We start from the raw sequence: 18,904 nt of genomic DNA on the forward strand, positions 1-18,904 counted from the left end.
AAGAAACCAGTGAAAATTGGGTAAGGTTGGTTGAGTACAATTATCGCATCACATGATTAATCTTTCAAACCCCATTTCATGAACCAGTAAACACATGTTTCTACGGTCACATATACGAAGAGGTTCTAGACTACTACACTCTCAATCTGTCACAACTCTCATTGACCAAGTCTTTCCCCCAACCGTAAGCCGAGAACAACCCATCTCGTCTCTATGGAACCAGCTTAAAGTCATCGTTCCCAAAGCTCCCTCTGATCTTATCCGGTACGGGGAAGCAGAAGTATCTTTAAATGAATCACAATTGGTTAAGCTAGGACGTGCTTTTAAGCACTATGTGGATTCTCGACAAGCTTTGTATGAGCCTTCAACTGCTAGCAAGTTGAGTAGAGATGAGTACCTCGCATTAGGGTCTTCCATTATTGGCAAGGACAGTCAGGTGGATCTGTTCTTCGAAACTTTCCACATCACTGCCTTATCTCACCGGTCCTTTCTTCGTAACTTCAATGAATTGGCTCCTGTGGGTCACCAACTTGAAGAATCGTTCTTGGTAAATTTACGTGATGATCAGTACGAACTCCCAAAACTTAACACTGAACATGATTTCAATCCACTTTTCCTAGTGGATATGGACAAAATGCCCAAACTCTGTCAGTTACTAGGGTACCTGCCATCGGTAGAAGATCAGGAAATTCTAAAAGGTTATCTAAACCAATTATGTTCTTATGGAAAAGCTGCGGTCACTTTTCACTTGCAGCTCTATGGCATTAGCAAACTGGATTTTCAAGAGAAGGTTGATATTATTGCCCGTAACTCTTTGGTGTATAAGTGGGTCAAACCAAGAAACGCTCAGAAATACTTGAAGAAATTGATACAAGCTGATCAAACCAATGAGAAGATAGTGTATCAGTATTTGGGCTATATCCTATTGACTGACAAGTTTCCATCCACGTGGTTCGAGGGTATTTTTCATCAGAAGAAGTGCTCATTAAAGTCCATTAACGAGTTTCCAAGCCTCGAATTAACAAAAATTACTGTACCAGAAAATGTACCATCATCGTGGAAGACTTTAGGAACAGATGCATTCTTAACTATGCTCTTAAGAGCTACCACTTTTGATGGCCAAAGTGATTCCGTTCTCAAACACTATGCCCAAACCATTTTTGATGATATAAACACAAAAAATGACAGTGATATTGATACCCCCACTTTATTGAGTATTTTGGCCCATAATGATATCAACAAGTTTGAGAATTTTATTGCCAGTTTTTTCATCAATTTTCCCCTCCATCCAACACAATCTATGGTGGAAAAGATTAAAAAGTTGATCTTTTTATATGATGTTCCTTTGCCTGTTTTACGTGCAGATGAAGGGAACAGTACTTCCCAATCTTTTCTCACTCTCAACAATACTATTGTAAGAGGAATTGAAAGTGCACCAGACTCAAATTGGACCAACAATGCATCAATAAAGGACATGCTAACCAAGATCAACAAATTTGGTGCATCGAGATTTAGCTTTTTAATTAAACTTCATCTCCTCCAACATTCAGAAAAATTCTACGCTGAAAATTTAGAGAAATTATTGCAATCTAGTGAATTAAAGAAGTATTTTGTTGAAACTTCGGGATATTTCAAGAATCAACCATTTGATCTGCCATTATTATCACAGTTACTAAAGCATAGACAGTCAAATGGTCTTATAACTTGCCAGTTTAACCAAAATTTTGCATTAAGAACACCACAGGAACAAGTAGAATGGGTCTCCGATGTTGTCACAAGATTAGTTACTATTCTTGATAATTTAAATTATGAGGAGGTTGAAGAATTTTTTGGCAATGTCCAAAGAGAGTTGAATTCCAGAAAGTTCTCGTTGAGTGAGTTGAATAAAGACAGAATTCATAAGAAGTTGATGAATTCCAAACGGGACCTAATTCAGCCCCTTCAGTTCAAAGGAGATACTCCTAAGTATGATAATGACCTAGTGAAAGCTGCAGGTTCTCGTTTCATGAAGTACTCAATAATGAGATATAATTTGAAGTTGAACTTGAGTGGATTTCTTCAGAGTAATCAAGAGATCATAGAATTGTTGGACTCGATGTATCCAGGTGAAGAGTTATACAAGCTAATTGGATTGAATGAATTGAGTGGGGAATCCACGGCCAAGGTGCTTGAGAACCTCTTGAATGAGATTCATCTCAGACTGAAGTACCACCAGTTTGATACAAAGACAATCGGGGAGATAAAGATCGATGTCAAATACTCCGAAAGACATGTACGCACCATCAAAGCTCTAGAAAGATCAGGGTTGGCTTTGCCACAAATTATGCCCAACAATCTTCACAAGCTACTCTTGATAAACTATTTCCATTCCAGAACTGTGTTGAATGATATTCACAGTAACCTAAAGAACCAGAACCGTTTGCCTGACGTCATTACCATGTATGGTTCGATGGGTTCGATGTACTACGAGTACCTTGTCTCTAAGAGGTTGGCAGCGGAATCCAAAAAGATGGTCATCAGGGTAGAAGACCTCAAACAGCTCCAATTTTGGTTGCTGGATAAGAAATTCAAAATGATTATCCTGAACGCATCCGATTTAGGCCATCCGTTCAGAAGCCCCGATGTGGAAGTTGACCGCAAGGTGCAAGGCCGGTGCTCGGAACTTGAGAAGAAGTATTCTCGAAATGAGTTCTTCCGCTTGCGCTATCACAACCAGGTGTTCAACCAATACATTGGCTCGTTAGTGTGGACGGATCCCGATGTGCTAGGTGCCTGGTTTGATGGAATGATCGACCCCATTTTGGACCAAGTGGAAAAATCTCCCTCTTACCTAGAACAACTCGTCCATGAGATCCAGCACTACGAATAGCTTGTATATATTGAGTAGATAACACCAGTGGTGTGTTCAAATGATCCATCCGTAGCTACGACAACGCCACCCAGGGGTCACAACAGCTCTGCAATAGGTATGATAATACCAGTGGTGTCACAAGTGATCCATTCTTCCATAGAGAGATATCAGGGATGTCAGGTCCATGGGTAGGTGCAACTATTCGGTGCAGTATTGCATGTCCCGATTGGGACATGATATCCTCGCCCGATAAGAATTGCTGCGAAGTGCACCCAGCCTCACGGAACCATTGCACGGAAGAGGCAACAGGAATGACAGGTGATAATGCGAAGCGGCCGTCCCAAGTATAAGAGGGTGGTGGCAGCAGGAATGCACCAGCAACTACCAACGAGTATGCCAGTCAAATTGCAGCCTGAAGTTCTCTTGGTGGCTGCCCTCGCGGTGGCCGTTCTCTTGTCCTACAAGCAGACCACAGCGTTTCTCAAGAAAAGACTACACCACGTCAAGACGCACCCCGACGTCAAGAGTGACCCAGAAGCCGCAGGCAGCAGACGCGGGTCCAGATACAGTGCGGGAGAAGGCGAAGTGCCAGCACCCAAGCCGTTGATGATCACCCCCGAACAAGTGCACAACTATGACGACCGGCCCTGGAGGCCCTTCCGGTGGCCTTACCACCAGACGATGTCGATTTTCAAGCTTGATATCAACCACTGGCTCGACATGGACAAGTACTACATCCACTACATCGAGGAGAAAAAGCGGATCTGGATGAAGTACGGCAAGCAGAACATCGACTGGTTGCCGGAGAGCGAGGACGCGTGCTTGGAGTTGATGGAGATGGTCATGGACCACATGGTTGCGCGGTATCCCTTGTTGTTCACGGTGTTGAAGCACGGCACCTACGACAGCAAGCCTGGCAGCGGACGCATCATCAAGAACGAAATCACCCACGAGATCTTGGACATGACCTACCCCCTCAAGGAGCACCCGTTACTCTACGTTTCCAAGGTGGCGAAGGAGGACTTCTATGTGGCTCAGAAGAACCCTGAAGACGGCAAGCACTATCTTGTGGCCGCTGCGGTTCCGTTTCCAGGAGGCCTGTTTGGCATCGATGAGAAGCTCGGCAAGAACTTGGATGTGATCCATGCAGATGTGCCCTATTACAAGGAAAAATTGCAAAAATCGATGGAAAGGTGGTTCGACCGCATGAAGGCCAGCGACCCCGTGGAAAGAGCCAGTTGGTACGTCACCTGGGACCACAAGTTGAAGACCAACAATGTGTACCAGTTGCCACAGCACAACCCCAACAGCGAGGCCGACTTGAAGTCGACCGACCCCCGCGAGTTCAATGTGCGGGTGGAGCGCCAGACGTTGCGCAGGCTTCCCAAGTCCAAGGCGATCATCTTCACCAACCACCCCATCTTCTATTCGATCGAGGAGATGAAGGACGAGCCCATGGTGCCCTCGTTGCTCCGCAAGATCCTCTACGAGGGTCCCGAGGATATCGTCAAGTACAAGAACTTCGCAAAGTTCCGCGATCATATCGTGGAGTACCTTGACGGACTCGTGCAGCGGCAGATCGACCACGGGCTCATTTCCGCGGACCAGCCGTTGAAGACGTTGCCCACCTATCCGTTTGCCCACTGGGCCACCACCGACTTCGACCACGTCAACGGCTGGACCAACCCCAGTCCCGCCTACACCAAGTCCGACAACTACACGGCGCGGGCCAAGCAAGAGATAGGAGAGCATGACTAGCAGTATATAGACGGCGGTGCCGGCTGGGGCGGGTATGCGCCCCCCCAGGCCGGTCGGTACGTCGTTAATACAAATACGGATGTTCCATGCGCGCGCGTTGACCCTTGTATCGCGAGACTCCAAGCCCTGTCACCATATACGATGATCAGTTCTATTTTTGTCGTGATAGGGGTATTAATAGCCACCGCGAGTGGGCGCCATTGTGCCACCCAGGCTCCGCCACTGTCAAGCTTCTACTGGCAAGACTGTCACTACATGGTTGACACTTTCGCACCCTCCGTAAATCTCTAAGCACTAACGGTCGACACCACAGGCGTATGTCACTGCACGCACCAGCCGTACCACACGGGTCCGGCACATGAAAACGTGGCACCACCGGCTGCCAAAATTAACCTGCAGCCCCCAATGCACGGGTAGGCTTGGCGACTATTAATATCCTTCTCCAAGATGTGGAGCTTATAGATGAATTTGGAGGCTCTGCGGCTCATCTGATTCGGCCTCGCCAATTGTTATGCCTATATAGCAGCACAATTCCCAGCCCCACGCCTTCCACCCACCACCCGATGCTTTGAACCATGGACAAGCTTTCCACCACCCCCCGGTCCTCCTCTAGGAGAGCGTGGGCGAACCTCACCACCGTCGTCCTCGTGCTCCTCGTCCTTCCTTACCTCTGGCACCGTACCCACAACCCCACCACCTTCCTTCCCAAACTCCACTCCACAGCCTCCAGCTCCAACAAGTGCTCCCAGTACTTTGCCCATCTTGTGGCCAGCGATCCTGCCATCGACATCGCCCACCACGAACTCCCCTCGGCCATGGCGTCGTTGAGAATCTTCGCCCACTGTTACCTCGATAACGACCAGCTGCCCCTACCACCCGGGCTTGAGGCCAAGATAATCCCATTCCTTCAACCCCAGCTCCCCCACCACTTCACACGAAACGGTTCCGCACTGCTCCGGGAAGTTCCCCCTCATGCACTGATATGGCGGACATTTCGCACCCAGATGAAAGGTAAGGGCATTGTTATTGGATGTGATCGCAACGACCAATTGGCGCTGATCATCGCCTTGCTCAACGTCTTGGACGCCTTGGGCAACGAACTCCCCATCCAGATTGTCCACTCGGTAGATGTGCCTCACGATGAAGTACACGCAGCGGCCACTAACCTGAACCAGCAGGTATGGTTTGTCAATGCATCCAGTGTGACAAAGCAGCCACTCTCTATCAGAACAGTAGCCACCATAATAAACTCGTTTGAGGAAATGATCTACATGGACCCAGCTTCAGTTCCATTAGTGGCCCCAGCCATGCTTTTTGATACCCAAAGATATGTCGACACAGGCCTCTTGTTCTTCAAGGACAAGAAAGAAGTCCCCAGCTACCTCGCCAGGTCCTACAAAGGGCTCTACACCAGTTTGTTGCCCACCAGCGAAGAAAAAGCAATTTTTGGTACACGGCAACTTGCATCTATTTGGAACAAGATTAGCACAACCCACAAAAATGGTACCCACTCGCCCCAGCACGAAGTAAGCATATTTGAAAGTAATTTCAGAAGCGTCGTTTCCGACGGCTTATTCGTGATTAACCGATCCGAGCACTTTATGGGACTGATCATTGGGGCAGCTCTTGAATTGTGGGGGAAAAACCACAGTCATCAACCAAAGGAGCTCTTGTGGTTGGGCCATGTAATAAGCGGAGGTATTTCCCCTGCCAGCGTGGCCAAATCATTCAATTATTACTATTCTGCAATTCCTGGAACGATTGCAACGAATAAGCTATCATTATCGGTTTGCGGGTCAACCCAGTTCCACTTCAGCGATGAGGACCAAGAGGTCGAAAGCCCCACTGCATTATGGGCATCGGGGCTGTTGCAACAAGCACAGTTGGACGAGTTGGAGGGGTCAATTATTCCCTCCGACTATCCGTTCAGAGATGCTACGAACGATAACAACCTTTCTTGTATCTTCATTGCCAAATCCTCCAATGAAGACACCTACAAGTATTCTGGGGTGAAACAAGCACAACGGAGGTCACAGAGATTGATTAAATTCACCCCAGAAGAGTTGGCCCATTTTCGCCATGTTATGCATGCTTGGGCCAGCCATGAGCACGTAATGTAGGACAAATATTATAGAGATGAAAGCTTGCACCCATCTGTAGGAAGAGGTATTGCACCTTTTAATTGACTAATTGGGAACAAAAACGTGGGGGACCTAGAGAGTATGGTAGCGAGAGACACAAGGCGGCCCCCAACGCAAGATTTGTCGCTAATAGCGATGTACAATCCTGTGGCTCGTAAAAGTATAATCTTGCATATGTACGAGTAATGCCTTACGCAATCACGAATATTTTTGCACTGTTAGGTGTCAAGTCCGCCCCTTTTTGATAGCCATGTGCAGAAAATGCCGCCTGTTGGGCTAAGAATGTGCATGTGGCCTATCGCAGCATGGTTGATCCTACTTCCCGGTGCAGATCGGGCACGTCTTGGTGGGCTCGCACCTGGCTAGACGTGCCGGCCCGGTCTGTTATTACATAATCGTGCTTGTCAAAACCAGATCTATCCAACTCCGAATTGTCCACCTGCCCAATCCATCTCTGAGAACGTATGTTATGGGAGTGCAGGAATTAGCCCCCCCTATATCGGCAAGGATACTTGTCACATGCTTGGCATGGTACCTGGTGTCCTCCATCACGTCCCAACTCAGCAAACTCATTCTCATCAAGTTCCCATACCCCCTATTCTTGAGCCAATGTCAGTTCTTGATTAGCGCAGCTTTTGCATTCCTGTTCATCTCCTTGACCAGGACGTTTCCCCAGATCTCCAGCCACTTTCCCAATGGTAGTGTGCCCGTTGACTCGTCGCAACCGGTGTTCCAGCTTGCCACCTTAGTCAAGATATTGCCTCTCGGGTTGTTCCAGTTCTGCGGGAAGTTCTTCTCGTTGAGCGCCACCTCGTTGATTCCCTTGGCTACCGTCTCGAGCATCAAGGCATTGTCCCCTTTGCTCATCGTCACGGGGTACAGAGTGGTCTACAAGGTGCACTTTCTGGCCGTGACATATCTTAGCTTAACTCCTTTGGTGGGAGGAGTGATTCTCATCATAGCAGCAGACTCGGTACAAGGAGCCATGAGTGTGATATCTGGCAGTAGTGGCTTGGATTATGATACCATCAAGGGATTGGTCTTCTGCTTCTTGAGCACTTTCATCTTTGCCAGTCAGAACATATACGGAAAGCAATTGATGACCTGGGATGCACCAGCTACACAAGACCCTGCATCGTTGGTCTTGAATACAAAGCCGGAGGATGCCTCCACCCATCCGTACCGCAACAACAAGTTAATAAAAAAGAGAACAAACTCGATCAAACTTCCATACTCCACCTCCGACTTGCACCTTGACGAAAAGACGGTATCCCCACAAGTATCCCATTACTCCGAACAAGTCAACCAAAATAACAAGATCTACAACCCATTTGCATTCCTTATCAACAAGCTAGATCTCGATAAGGTCGCCAAGCCTGACAAGTTGACAATTATTCTCTACTGTTCGGTGATCGGATTCGTGTTCTCGGTAGGTGGTTTCTTAACAAATGAATTACCGAGAATCCTCTACGAAGAAACCCATCTCACCCCAGCCGAACTAGTGGAGGTTATGGTGTTGATCATCTTGGACTCGTTGTCACATTTTGCACAGACCATTCTAGCCTTCCATTTGCTAGGGCTGATGCCAGCATTGTCCTATTCAATTGCCTCGATGATGAAAAGAATTGTCTTGATAGCCGTAAGCATAATATTGGCCATAGGAACGGTTCCCGTCAAAGAAGATGCACATAAATGGTTTGGCAAAATCACCAACCAACAGTTACTTGGTTTGGTATTGATCAGTGTTGGGTTGTACTGTTACGATAAATGGGGCTCAAGTGCATTAGCTAGACACTAATGCTTAATAGAATAGAAATAAATGTTTGGACGCTAGAATGTTCAGTGGCCATCGAAAACAGATCCGCAATGAGAGAGTCCATGCCCTACGTTTTAAGGCAGAACAAGAACCTACTCCCACCAAAAGAAAGTCTCTAACCACCGAACCCGTATATTCCGTGACTACCCACGCCGAAGCATGAGTAGTATACTCTGGTGTGTGTTGTAGAGAGCAGCAACCCTGGGAGTTGAGAAGATCTCAAGTTGTCGCCCTACAATAATACGCACACGTTGTACAATACGGAAGAAAATTCAAATCAGAAAGGCGGTGGATACTCTGAACATTTATACTCGTGGAATTAGCACCCACACGACCATCCTCACTGGGGCCGGGTAATTCCTCCAAGTTTATATCAGGTATAGTTGCACACCAGACAACAGGCCCACCAGATATGAAGTTAGGATTAATCATTGCTGGAATCTTCCAATTTGGAGTGCCTGTGCTCACCCAAGGCTTTAAGGCAGACTTGATAGATATCCCTACTGAGATTGACGAGCTACACAAAGAGAGACAGGTCACGGTTGTCAATGGAGACAACTATCCAGGGAGAATACAGGTCGATTTGATTCCATTGAACAGTTCCAAGGACAATTTTGCCGTCTTAAAAACCTTGGTTGATGAGAAATATACCTTCAGCTACGACAACTTACATAATGGTGTCTATGAGCTTTTAGTCAATTCGTACGACTTCAAATTTACTAATGATAGATACATAATCACTGTTGACGACGGTTTCATTGAAGCTAAGGTTGATCCATTGGATTCAAATGAGGCCAGCAACATCTCAATTCCAATTTCATTTGAAGAACCATTGCAAATTCAATTCAGTGAAATCCGCCAATTCTATGACAAATCGCTGAACTCGGTAGCAGAAATGATCTTAAACAGTCCTTTTGGATACATTTTCAAGAGCAAACTTTACACCTTCATGTTCACTGTCAGTATTTGCATTATCGTTGCACCATACTTCATTTCATACTTCTTCCCTGATATTGCAGAGGAATTGAAAGAAGCACAAGCAGAGATTGCGGGAAAGAAAAGGCAAGCAGTCGCAAAGCCAGTCGCTCAGGTGCCTAGTGAAACGAAAGCTACTGGCTCCAGTAAATCTGATAGCAATGCTAGAAAGAGACGGTAAGTAAATTAGACCTTCACGTTCAATTTCAACCCAACGATACAGTAGCGACTGGCGTACCAGCTGAAAGTCCCTGCAATGGCAAACATCCCACAGAATAATGCAAATAAGTTATAATTGTGAACACTTCCTTTGCCAATAATGGCTGCACCGACAGGCATCCCAAACAAGTTTCCTATGCTGGCAAAGAAGTAAAGTAGACCATATCTCTGACCAAAATTCTCCACCGGGGTGATAGTTCCTAAACAAACAGGTGCAAGACTAAGGATTGAAGAGCTAAAGAAACCAGCAATAGCAGCATTGGCATGAAGAACGGCAAAGTTTCCACCAAATGGTATCCACAATAAGAAAATCGACAAGTTGTAACCTATAAGCATGAGTATATTGACATTGAAGTGGCCAAGGTAGTCGGAAAGATAACCAGGTAATATTCTGCCCAATATTCCGGTTGCATTGAATATGGTCAACAATAAATAAGCATTTGATTCCGGCATTCCTCTAGCAATGGCATAGGAAGCATAGTAAGTAACCATACACATTAAGGAAAGCTCTGTGAAAAAGACACCTGCGATCAACAAAGTGTATTTGAGTTCTCTCAAGGCTTTGAAATTGAAGAAGTCCCTCGCATTGACTAAGACCTGCTTGCGTTTGGAAATATGATCCTCAGTCTCCACAATTGGGTCTCTGTCGGTCCGCAACCGATCTTTTGCCAACACGATGGAGAAGATCATCAATCCCAAGCAAAAGCAAGCGAGAACCCGAAGTGCAGTGACAAATCCTGTTTTGGGGTATAACGAACTCAACAAGAGAGGAATCACGATCCCTCCAACAGAGCCACCTAATGTAGCCAAGCCAGTAGCACGGCCTCTTTTGACAAGAAACCAGTGGCCCACCACACCTACCAAAGGAGAGATGCACATTGCGTTTCCCACCCCTACACACACCGACAATGAAAGAATGAACTGCCACACGGTGTGGGAACTTCCAACGGCCATATATCCTCCAAACACTAAAAGCGTCCCCAATATCAAGGGAGCAAGGGGCCCTTTTCTATCAAAGTAGGGCCCCACAAACATGCACAGGGCAAATGAGATGAACAAATATATGGAGAAAATCCATGAAACAGTAGAATTGTTGATGCCTGCCAATTGATGGGTAGAGATGTAAGTCTGGATGGCACCTATGGAGTTGATGGATCCGAAGTTTACAATAAGACCCAAAAACGATCCCAACACCACACTGTAGGCCCTCCATCCTCCCTCAGGAAACAGATGGCCTGGGGCAGGAACCGAGGAAACATTGCTAAGGGGCTCACTGGTGACAGGCTCCACTGGGTGTTGACTAGAAGATCCCTCTTGAACAGGGTGGATTGTGGGCTTGGCCTTCAAGGACTCGAGCTCGATTTCAGTGTAGGTCTCAGTGGTAATAGCCATAACGCATTATTCGGATGTTGCAGGGTCTGCGAATTGGGAATTCTTATAGTGCACTGGATGCGGCTAACTAATTCATTTAACCGATTAGGCATGTTACTGATCGGCAGTAGACCACCGAAATCCCGATAATCCACCCGGGGAAAGTTCTTGGTATTAGTCATTGGGGAGGACCTCTCAACGGTCTGGTGATAGAGGATCATCGTACTGGGGGTTGTGGAGGTGGCATCCCTTCACATGTACCATACCTGCCAATGGAAGAGTTGGAGGTGAACTGTGTGAATCTTAATTTATGCTGTCAATATGTATGTGCACATGCATATGAAAAGAATCATGCACGGAACAGAATTCTACATGGACCTTAATTGGGACGTCCAAATTAACCTATAAAAGAAAAGGCTCCTGTAGTACTAGGGTACACTTCCTTGAAACTTCTTTGTTGAGTAGTAGCCACTACATACTATGAGCTGTATCTGCAATACTAATACCTCTTAAATAGAGTATACCTTACCCGTGCTGTCACCGATCACTATCTTCAATATTCCTCTCACCAACTTATCCTCGGGGTCGACTTCAGTGTACTTGAACAATTGCATCACACTGATCCCACCACCAAGCACGTTTGTGTAGTCAAGAGAGTCGATGCAAATCAACCTCCAGTCACTGTCCAATAACGGAGTGAGCTCAAAAACTTGAATTGTTTTGGACATGGCAACGGCTATTACTTCATTGGACCAGTATGCATGATTGTTAAGAGTCAGGTTATTACCCGTATCCACCATGGGATCATTGATGCTTCCAAAGCAGAAACTGGTTATGGTTTGATCCCCAAATTCTGTATCAAGGATCAATTCCCCGTTAACTGTATATATTTGGAGCTGGTTATGATCTTTCATCCGATATACTATCCCAATGTTCCCAGTATCATTGGAGATGCTTGCGATTGCACTCTTCACAATCCCTTCTGGAGGGGTCAATCTCCGAATGAACTTAAATCTCGTCAAATCCCACACAAACACGAGGTTGTCCAAGTCCACACTAACCCCAATCTTGAAACTCTTACTAAACTTCAATGCAGTGATTGGTGATATATGCCCCCTCAAAACACTTTGAAACTGTAACGATATGTGGGGCCTGGTGTTACATTTCCACACGTTGATAATTCCATCTTCAGAGCCAGTCAAAAACGTCTTGTGCCCAATTGGGGCAATTGCAGTGATGTTTGACAGGTGAATATTCAAAAACGTTGTTTGATTGATGATTAATGATCCGCTATCGTACTTGAATTTGTTGGCCTTTCTTATTAATAGGTCGTCTTCAGAACTGATGCAAGAAGGTCTACCAATCCATTTCCTACCAATTTTTGCACTAATCTCGAGCTTTTCAATTGGTAAATTCAATTTAGATTCAAAAAGAAGCTTGGGTGTCACACACCTCTCACTGAGTGTTGTCAAGTAGTAGTTTGGCAAATTCAAAACCTCCTTCATTGGGTGTGGATTATTAAATAACTGTTTGGGCGTTTGCCCGAAGTTATTGATCATCCCAATTATTGCCCTCCTTTCGAGATCATCGTTCACATTATCAAGATTGATTGCACCATTGTATGAAAGATGATGAAAAACATTCAATGACTTTTCAGCTTCTGGGCCATTCTGCTTGAATCCAAAAATCAAATCAATCCAAAGGTGTAAGTTAGCTGAGACGTATGAGCTTTCTAGAGCTTCTCTGTTTTTGGCAATGAATATCTTTGGATCATTGTGAGCCCATGGGGGCAATTCAACATTATTCGGAGCATCACCATTTTGGGTCAATCCAAACTCAAAGTTGTTCGTATTGACCAAAAATTCTGGAAGATAAAAGAACTCGGGGGTGAGTTCCCTCACATCTGTGGTATTGTCTCGCGAGGCAGAGTTCCAAGCTTTTAGAACAGAATTAAATAATCTATCAGCATGATCAAATTTTCCCCCTTGCAATAACAAATAAGATTGGACGAATGGCCTTAACCGGATCAAGAACGATGTCACTATCATTGCAGATGAATAATGAGTACCATAATGAAATGGGGGTGCCTCATGATCATTCAAACTCGCTAACGCATCAAATCTTTCCTTAAACTGATTTGCTCTATTTGGTGTTTGTGCACCCATTGGTTTCGATAAATCTCTGAATATCTTAGGGTTTGATAAGTCCAATGTTTCACTAGTATAATCAGCAATTACCCAAGGAAATATTGGATACTGAGTCAAATCGTTGAATGTTCTTCCTGCTAATGTATTGATTATCATCAAGTAGTAGAAGTTAGACATTTCTCCCATTTTCCACTTCTTCGTAGCAAGTACAAACGATGAGGTTGAAGATGCTGAAGAGACTGAAGAGGATTGCGAGGAAAATGCAGACGCCAATTTGGTTAACGAGAATGAGTTATTGTTCAACATTGAACTGGATGATTGTAATACCTGAGACAAGTCATAATCAAGCCCTTTTCCTGAAACATAATGATATAACTTGTTATAAATGGCATCTCTTTCTTTAGTGGATAAGCAAGTGATCAAAATACTAGCTCCATCACTAAAGAACATTTCGATAGCAATATCCCTTAGTAAGAATTGACGCTTTGAAATCGAGCTTAGCTTTCCTAAACTCCAACTTTTGTTACGATGACTCCTAACATCATTTTTCAAAATATTAGAGGATTGAGAATTGATCAGATGAAGAATAGGATCTCTCAACTCGACAGGGGCATCCTGAACGTCAATAACATTTCCATCGTTGCAATGGAAATAATTCTCGATCAAGTACAAGTGGCTAGTACCCAAAATCATCAAGCTCTCCACAGGTACTAATCCATTAATCTGGCTAATGTTCCATAGCGCTGAAATTTGATCTCCCATAAACAAACTTCGAATAACTTTTCTATTCTTGTCTTCGTAAGAGCTTCCCAAGGTACCATCAATTATCTCGAACCCTTCGTCTTCCAACAAGGATACATCCCCATCAAGACCATCTGCGGATGAGAGTGAAAGAGTGTCAATCCCATTGGAGCTAATTACCTCATCATAGTAATTCAAACCCGACAAATTCTCGTCGAGTTCATGAAACTTCTTAATAGGAATATTAATATTGTAGGAAAGCTTTTCTGAATCTGGTATTTGATCCTCAACAATAAGCCTTTTTCTCATTCTGTCATGGTTCTCGATATAATCTAGCATGTAGTTCTTGTGCTTTATTCCACCATGTAGTAACCTGGATACATCGTTCTTTAACAAGTTGTAATTAGAAATGAAAAACTGGGCATTTTCCTGCAAATCTTGAATTGCCCTATTGAATTTGGTCAACTCGCCTTGGATGATCGATGATTTTAGCAGCTCACAGTCTTTCTCGAAGCTCTTGATGTATATGTTGTTCAATTGGCCCAACATACCACCATTATGAAGAGTCACTCCAAGCATGTCCTTGACATGCAAGTATGTGAGATCATGAAATCTTGCAACTAGCTTGTTTGAGTTTTTGATCAACTCCCGTGGTATGCGAGAATACTTCGTCAACTTTTGAAAAGACTCTTCATCATTTCTACTGACTAGTAATTGGAAGAACTCAAATACTAAACCAGTGTCCTCACCTAAATCCAAGAACTTGATAACGTGTTGAAAATCATCCTGCCTCATAAGGTAGCAGGTTCGCAAAAAATTGAACACATGTTCCATATCCTGAAGTTGAACATCATGAGGTGATCTTAAAAACATTCCGAGGATAAGAATTATAAGCTCACTTAGCTTTCTGTCATCCATTACGTCCTTTTGCAAAATGGTTACCTGTCTGTAAAGTAAAAATTTCAAAGAAGTGTTGAATGAATCCGGTGTTTTCTTAAATGTGCTTCCATCGGGAGTCTTTGGTCTTTCTGGAGTAAGCTCCTTGTTATTGGAACCACTAGAAAGTTCCTGAGCCAATTCATCAGAAATACTCTGAACGAGTCTAAAAGCTCGCTCTTGATCATCCACATCTTTGAGGTTTTTCTTGATTTCTTCATCAAGTTTTACGAATTTTAATATGATCAAACCGCCCAATTCTCTCTTGATTTTTCTTATTCCAGAGTGCTCTCCAGCAACTTCCATCAATGAACAAATACAAGTTATGTAAATGTCCAAATCTTCATGTGATAAGAAATAATTCTTCTTAATAAGCTCTTGCAAGTAATAGATACTCAATGAAACTGTCGAATCAATGAACCTTTTCTCATTGAATATAAAGTTTGACACATTAACGAATTGATTGATGTGCTCGAATATCCTTGGAAATATGGAGTCAAGAATTAAGACCCTAGTAGAAGCATTCAAATTCTCGAATGATGACATGAACGTATCATTGATAAAATTTTCAATAAACAAATCTGAAAGCACCCTAATTAATTTCAGGGTGACCTCAACAAAGTTGCGGTTCAACTTAAGACCCCAGGTTGTCGATAACTTCAAATGCCCCAATAACTCGAAGATCCCATCAAGGAACTCTTTAGACAAATAAAATTGACGTAATGTGCCAGAAGCTTCAAATCCTTTTTTGATACTGTCAATGTACTTATTTAATAAATGGAGTACATTCATTGACAAGGTCAAATCCTCTTGCTCTTGCTCAGATTTCCGGGGCGATGAAGGATTACTACCCAAAAGTCTTCCACTCTTTAAACTCAAAGTATACAATGAGTTCAAAACAATATTGTTCATTAAGATCAAGAACTCGGGTAACACCAACTGCGTTGAATTATGATTACTTTGAATGGAAATTAAATCTACCTCATCTAGATTCACATCGTCGATCTTATCATTTCCAAAACTTGACAAGTATAATAAGCATAAAATCTTTTCATCTTCCCACCATACCCGTAAATAATGAGTCAAGATATCTAATCCATGATTTACCTCAAAAAATCGTTTGATAATATGTGGGCCTAAAATCTTCAAAAGTTTGCTTAATAGCTTTATTCCACATGTTACCACCTTCTTACTGGTACAATTAAGCAACAATAAAATCCAATGAATTGTAATAGACCTCGAAAACTTCTTCAATGTTTTTATAGATGAATTATTATCGCATAAAATATCCGTCAATACGTATAAAAGTCTTACCCCCAAATCGGTAGAGCAATCTGGATTGTAAATGGCGTAAATGACATACAATGAAATTGACTTGATGGTTTCCACTGAGGTATCAGATTTAATTATGCTGGTAATTGTTGATGCTAACTGACCAAGCGCTGGTGCGCTTAAGGGGGTTAACAATAAGGATGGTGATTTCAAGAATTGTACCAACTTTCTAAGTAATTTCATCTTTGAAAGCTCGATTCTATTAAACTTCTGGTATCTTGAGCCATGTATAAGGATTTGAAAATGGTAAAGCAAGTATTCAAAAGATGGTGATTCGTGGAACAAGTCAAAGTTGAGGAGTAAGAATCGATAGGGAAACGAGTTGATAATGATTGATTCATATGGATTAAGAAAGTCATATCCACCAAAGCTAAGAATTAAGCTTAATAAGTTATTTGGAGATTCTTCACCCTTCTTGATTATGTCTTCTTTCCCATCTAGCAATGATAATTTCAAAGACGGGTTATAGTTTTGCTTGTAATTCGTCAACAAGATTGATAACAACCCGTATCCATTGATATTTTCGAACTCTTTCGCAAGGCGCCAGCTATTGTTCAATAGAGTAAACAACAAAGAAAATGACTTGTAAATAGTAGAGTCTCTGATTCTTCCGTCTTGAATTTCTAAAGATGCCTCAATGAGTCGCAAAACAAGAGATGTGCCACCAACTCCGTAGAGAGCACCATGAATTGAAATGGAGTTGTGATATTTAAATGCTGAAACGGCTGGAGAGGATCCCCGCCCACCAAAAGACCTATCTGATTTGTATTGTTCATTTAGGCCATTGAAAAATTCATTTGTATCAAACAATACAGTTTCTTGTTTCAATTTGGATAAAGAATCTGCTATTCTTTGCTTATCTAATAGGTTTGTTGACTCGGAGGAATTGACTCCTGATCTTCCAAGAGTGAAATGCCCGCTCGAACTTTTTGATACATTGCTAGCCCCAATGGAGTCATTAGAATTAGTAGGATCCTTTTTGCGTATCTTTAATTCGTTAATCTTTGTAGCAACATTAAATAATCCTCTTGGGCTCAAATGGTGCAATAGGTTGACCAAATTCTCGGTAGTAAAATCTTTAAAGTCCCAATCGTATCCTAAACCCAAATTGTATAACAAGTTGATCCACTCATGTGATAAGTTTGTATTCAATATGGTCAAATTCTTTATAAGTATCTCATCAGAAATTTGTGCATTTCCAAAATTAGTGCTCTCAGATGGTTCATTTCCAATGTATAGCTTGTTCCAAGTCGAGAATACTTTGTGAATTTCTGGACACGGGATAGATTCACTGTACTCCCCATTAAGAAACAAATTCAAATTTGAAGATGTATCGTATGTTAATGCTAAGTGTATGTAGCCTTGATTATTCGAATCTGCGGTTTCACTACTTCTCGCTCCTATTTGGAGAATCTGATTGAATGTAAATTGGGTCCTGGATTTTGTTTTATGGTTCTTGATCTCGATTGAAACTTTCTGAGAATTGATTAATTGGATTTTGAAGGTAGTTTGGTCAAGATCGGAAGCGTTGGAATTAGTCAAAATAAACAAGGAAACTGGTTCATCATTGCTAGGGCTTAAGTTGTTGATCTTGAACCATGTTTGAATTGTGAACTTCTTCTTTAAATTCTCATTGACAAACGGGAAGCTGGTGATTTTATTAAATAGAGCGAATCTGAAATGGGATGGGTACCTGGTAAACAGACGGTGAAGAAGTTCAAGGATGATAAATTTGGATGCTGAGGAATGGACCTTTTTTGAGTTTCTTGAAGATCTTTCTGAATTGAATAGGAAAGTTATTAATTTTCGGAAATGGTAGACTTCACATCCCAATTCAAGGAAGATTAACACCATCCGGAAAATTTGGTTGATAGTTGAAGGCTTATTAAGGCGGGATATATCAGGTTCACTATCAGTAAGTAGTTCTAATAGCTTGTCTATCAAGAAGTGGTGTAGCTTTTGATTGAACAACTCAATCTTAATAATGTAAGACATGTCCATGATATGAATTAACAACTCCAATATAATCACTTTGAAGTCCTGATAGGTCTCCTCACTCAATTTCAAAACCCTATCGATGAAAGCCTCAACTTTATCGTATGCAATTGGTATTTCTCCGATAGTCAATACTACATCCTCTTCTATGATTGCATTTAGGCTCGTATAATCATCCGAAAGGTCAACTCGCCAGTTTGAGAGGAGCTCTTCATTGATCAGGTAATTTATGAGAATTTCGTCACATAAGACTTCTATTAGGTGCTTATCTGTAATTTCAGAATCGTCTGTGTACTCTTTAGTGAAAGAAGAGTCATCATGATCGGAAGGCACGCCGGACTTGGTATCAGGATTGAGGTCTTTCGCCTCGAATAGTTCATTTGACTGGGTCAGTCCAGGAACAGTTGCTGGTGTTCCTTGTAGGATATTTTCTGTATCGTGTGACCCGTCGGCCATTGCAATGATTTAATTCAATTGGGTCCTCCAAACTAGAGGTGATCTCCTTTAGATTGGTGATCCAAAAGTAGCTGGCTATTATGGGGTTAATTGGTCACGTGAAAATCTGCGAAAGATAAACTATACCCACACTGATAGGCACCTAAGAGTCACAATTGGCCCAATG

General features: G+C 42.9%; 7 protein-coding genes across 7 annotated transcripts; 5 read left to right on the plus strand and 2 right to left on the minus strand.

The window, feature by feature from the left end:
- Positions 1 to 94: 94 nt before the first annotated feature.
- On the plus strand, positions 95 to 2,869 carry CANTADRAFT_20575 (uncharacterized protein; the record flags this gene model as incomplete). Its single annotated transcript, XM_020206591.1, has 1 exon — positions 95 to 2,869. The coding sequence occupies one exon, from the start codon at positions 95 to 97 to the stop codon at positions 2,867 to 2,869; it is 2,775 nt and encodes a 924-aa protein (XP_020066151.1).
- A 375-nt stretch (positions 2,870 to 3,244) lies between these two features.
- Positions 3,245 to 4,609, plus strand: CANTADRAFT_46596 (uncharacterized protein; the record flags this gene model as incomplete). The annotated part of the gene is made up of 1 exon (XM_020209363.1): positions 3,245 to 4,609. The coding sequence occupies one exon, from the start codon at positions 3,245 to 3,247 to the stop codon at positions 4,607 to 4,609; it is 1,365 nt and encodes a 454-aa protein (XP_020066152.1).
- A 287-nt stretch (positions 4,610 to 4,896) lies between these two features.
- Positions 4,897 to 7,045, plus strand: CANTADRAFT_188480 (glycosyltransferase family 71 protein). The gene has a single exon (XM_020206380.1). The coding sequence runs from the start codon at positions 5,185 to 5,187 to the stop codon at positions 6,727 to 6,729; it is 1,545 nt and encodes a 514-aa protein (XP_020066153.1). The 5' UTR covers positions 4,897 to 5,184; the 3' UTR covers positions 6,730 to 7,045.
- A 174-nt stretch (positions 7,046 to 7,219) lies between these two features.
- Positions 7,220 to 8,548, plus strand: CANTADRAFT_47057 (TPT-domain-containing protein; the record flags this gene model as incomplete). Its single annotated transcript, XM_020209422.1, has 1 exon — positions 7,220 to 8,548. One exon carries the CDS (start codon positions 7,220 to 7,222, stop codon positions 8,546 to 8,548), a length of 1,329 nt encoding a protein of 442 aa, XP_020066154.1.
- A 430-nt stretch (positions 8,549 to 8,978) lies between these two features.
- On the plus strand, positions 8,979 to 9,722 carry CANTADRAFT_46721 (uncharacterized protein; the record flags this gene model as incomplete). The annotated part of the gene is made up of 1 exon (XM_020209375.1): positions 8,979 to 9,722. One exon carries the CDS (start codon positions 8,979 to 8,981, stop codon positions 9,720 to 9,722), a length of 744 nt encoding a protein of 247 aa, XP_020066155.1.
- Positions 9,723 to 9,727: 5 nt separating this feature from the next.
- Positions 9,728 to 11,152, minus strand: CANTADRAFT_47677 (uncharacterized protein; the record flags this gene model as incomplete). The annotated part of the gene is made up of 1 exon (XM_020209488.1): positions 9,728 to 11,152. One exon carries the CDS (start codon positions 11,150 to 11,152, stop codon positions 9,728 to 9,730), a length of 1,425 nt encoding a protein of 474 aa, XP_020066156.1.
- Positions 11,153 to 11,640: 488 nt separating this feature from the next.
- BPH1 (Bph1p) lies at positions 11,641 to 18,599 on the minus strand (the record flags this gene model as incomplete). The annotated part of the gene is made up of 3 exons (XM_020211511.1): positions 11,641 to 17,012; positions 17,034 to 18,551; positions 18,578 to 18,599. The coding sequence occupies 3 exons, from the start codon at positions 18,597 to 18,599 to the stop codon at positions 11,641 to 11,643; spliced, it is 6,912 nt and encodes a 2,303-aa protein (XP_020066157.1).
- Positions 18,600 to 18,904: the final 305 nt, after the last annotated feature.

This window comes from Suhomyces tanzawaensis (genome assembly GCF_001661415.1).
Source record: "Suhomyces tanzawaensis NRRL Y-17324 unplaced genomic scaffold CANTAscaffold_2, whole genome shotgun sequence".
Lineage (NCBI taxonomy): Eukaryota > Fungi > Ascomycota > Pichiomycetes > Serinales > Debaryomycetaceae > Suhomyces > Suhomyces tanzawaensis.